General features: G+C 40.4%; 1 protein-coding gene across 1 annotated transcript; it reads left to right on the forward strand.

Moving 5' to 3' along the window:
- The first annotated feature begins 404 nt into the window (after positions 1 to 404).
- LOC114215208 (olfactory receptor 5F1-like) lies at positions 405 to 1,356 on the forward strand. The gene is given in 2 exon segments (XM_028111100.2): positions 405 to 485; positions 487 to 1,356. Coding segments are annotated over 2 exon segments (951 nt in total).
- The last annotated feature ends 308 nt before the right edge of the window (positions 1,357 to 1,664 follow it).

The following is a 1,664-nucleotide window of genomic DNA, read 5'->3' on the forward strand; positions in this document are numbered from 1 at the left end:
TTGAGTGAAAAAATAGATTTCAGTTAAACACGCACGTCTGTTCACAGAATGAGAGAATTTGAAGCAAGAATATTTTTATCATTTGCATATGGGTGTTGGCTGGAATGAAAGAACAGAACAACACATGTTGCTTTTGCAGAAACTGAATGGGAGTGTGTGGTCTTGCACTAGTGAGTTGAGAGACCCCTAACCCTGATGCAATACAGACACTTGTTCATTACATTCAAAGGCTGATCTATTTGTCCCCCAATTTCCTCTTACTCGATTTACTGTGTTGTGTTATCCTAGGTTGTGTTTTTCCCCATGTATGAATGACCTCATTAACATTTCTATTTCTTATAAACTTCGGAGAGGAAAATATTTTGACCTAATGGAAATTTAAGCAAACTATATACATGTAACAAATGACCAGAAGAAACCATACTTCACTGACTGAGTTCATCCTGTTGGGATTAGCAGACACAATGGAGCTACAGATTGTCGTTTTTTTTGCTTTTTCTGGTGATTTACACACTTACAGTTTTGGGGAATGTTGGGATGATCTTCCTAATCAAGATTGATTCCCGACTTCACACACCCATGTATTTCTTCCTGGCTAACCTGTCCTTTGTCAATGTTTGTTACTCTTCCACCATCACCCCAAAGATGCTGGTAGACATATTATCAGAGAAGAAAACCATCTCCTTTGCAGGATGCTTCCTGCAGCTATACTTCTTCATTGCCTTGGCCACAACTGAATGCATCCTCTTTGGGTTAATGGCCTATGACCGTTATGTGGCCATATGCAACCCACTACTTTATCCCTTGGTCATGTCCAGGACAATCTGCCTCAAAATGGCAGCAGGGCCTTTTACAGCAGGATTCTTGAACTCCATGGTTAACACAAGTTATGTGAGCAGCTTGCCATTCTGCAGTTCTAACGTCATTTATCATTTCTTCTGTGACAGCCCTCCACTTTTTAGGCTGTCATGTTCTGACGCACACCTGAATGAAAGCATCTTTTCCACATTTGCTGGTGTGAATATGGTGGGAAGTCTGCTGGTCATCCTGACCTCCTATGTTCTCTTCTCCATCTTCCACAGGCACTCAGGGGAGGGGAGGCGCAAAGCCTTCTCAACCTGTGGTTCTCACCTGACAGCTATAACTCTGTTCTATGCCACTGCCATCTATACCTACCTGAGACCTAGTTCCAGCTATTCTCTCGATCAGGACAAAGTGGCTTCTGTGCTCTACACAGTGGTGATCCCCATGTTGAATCCTCTGATCTACAGCCTCAGGAACAAGGAAGTAAAGAAAGCTTTATGGAATGTAACTACCAGAACAAGGATCCCCTCCTTTCTCGGATTTGCTTGGTAAATTTTCTGACCTAGGTATTAAATGAACTTTCTAGGTAGATTGAATCCTACACTTTTCATTACGATATTTCTAAGTAATTGCTTTTTGTTAATACTCAAGTGTGTGGACCCATTTAGGTACAAAGTAAATCAGCAGTCTTATATACGGACTCCAGGCTTTCATGTAATTGTTGTTTATGTTTGCTGGGTCTTCACAAATAGGGCTTATTTCTAAGTCTTGGTTAGAGAAGGAAAGGAATTCAATATTTAGAATCAAAAGTGACAATATCACATAAAACTAACCATATAGAATATTTGTAATTTTTCACT

Source organism: Eumetopias jubatus, unplaced genomic scaffold, assembly GCF_037043125.1.
Source record: "Eumetopias jubatus isolate StellerSeaLion01/CBP00866 unplaced genomic scaffold, mEumJub1_p1.0 scaffold_13, whole genome shotgun sequence".
NCBI lineage: Eukaryota > Metazoa > Chordata > Mammalia > Carnivora > Otariidae > Eumetopias > Eumetopias jubatus.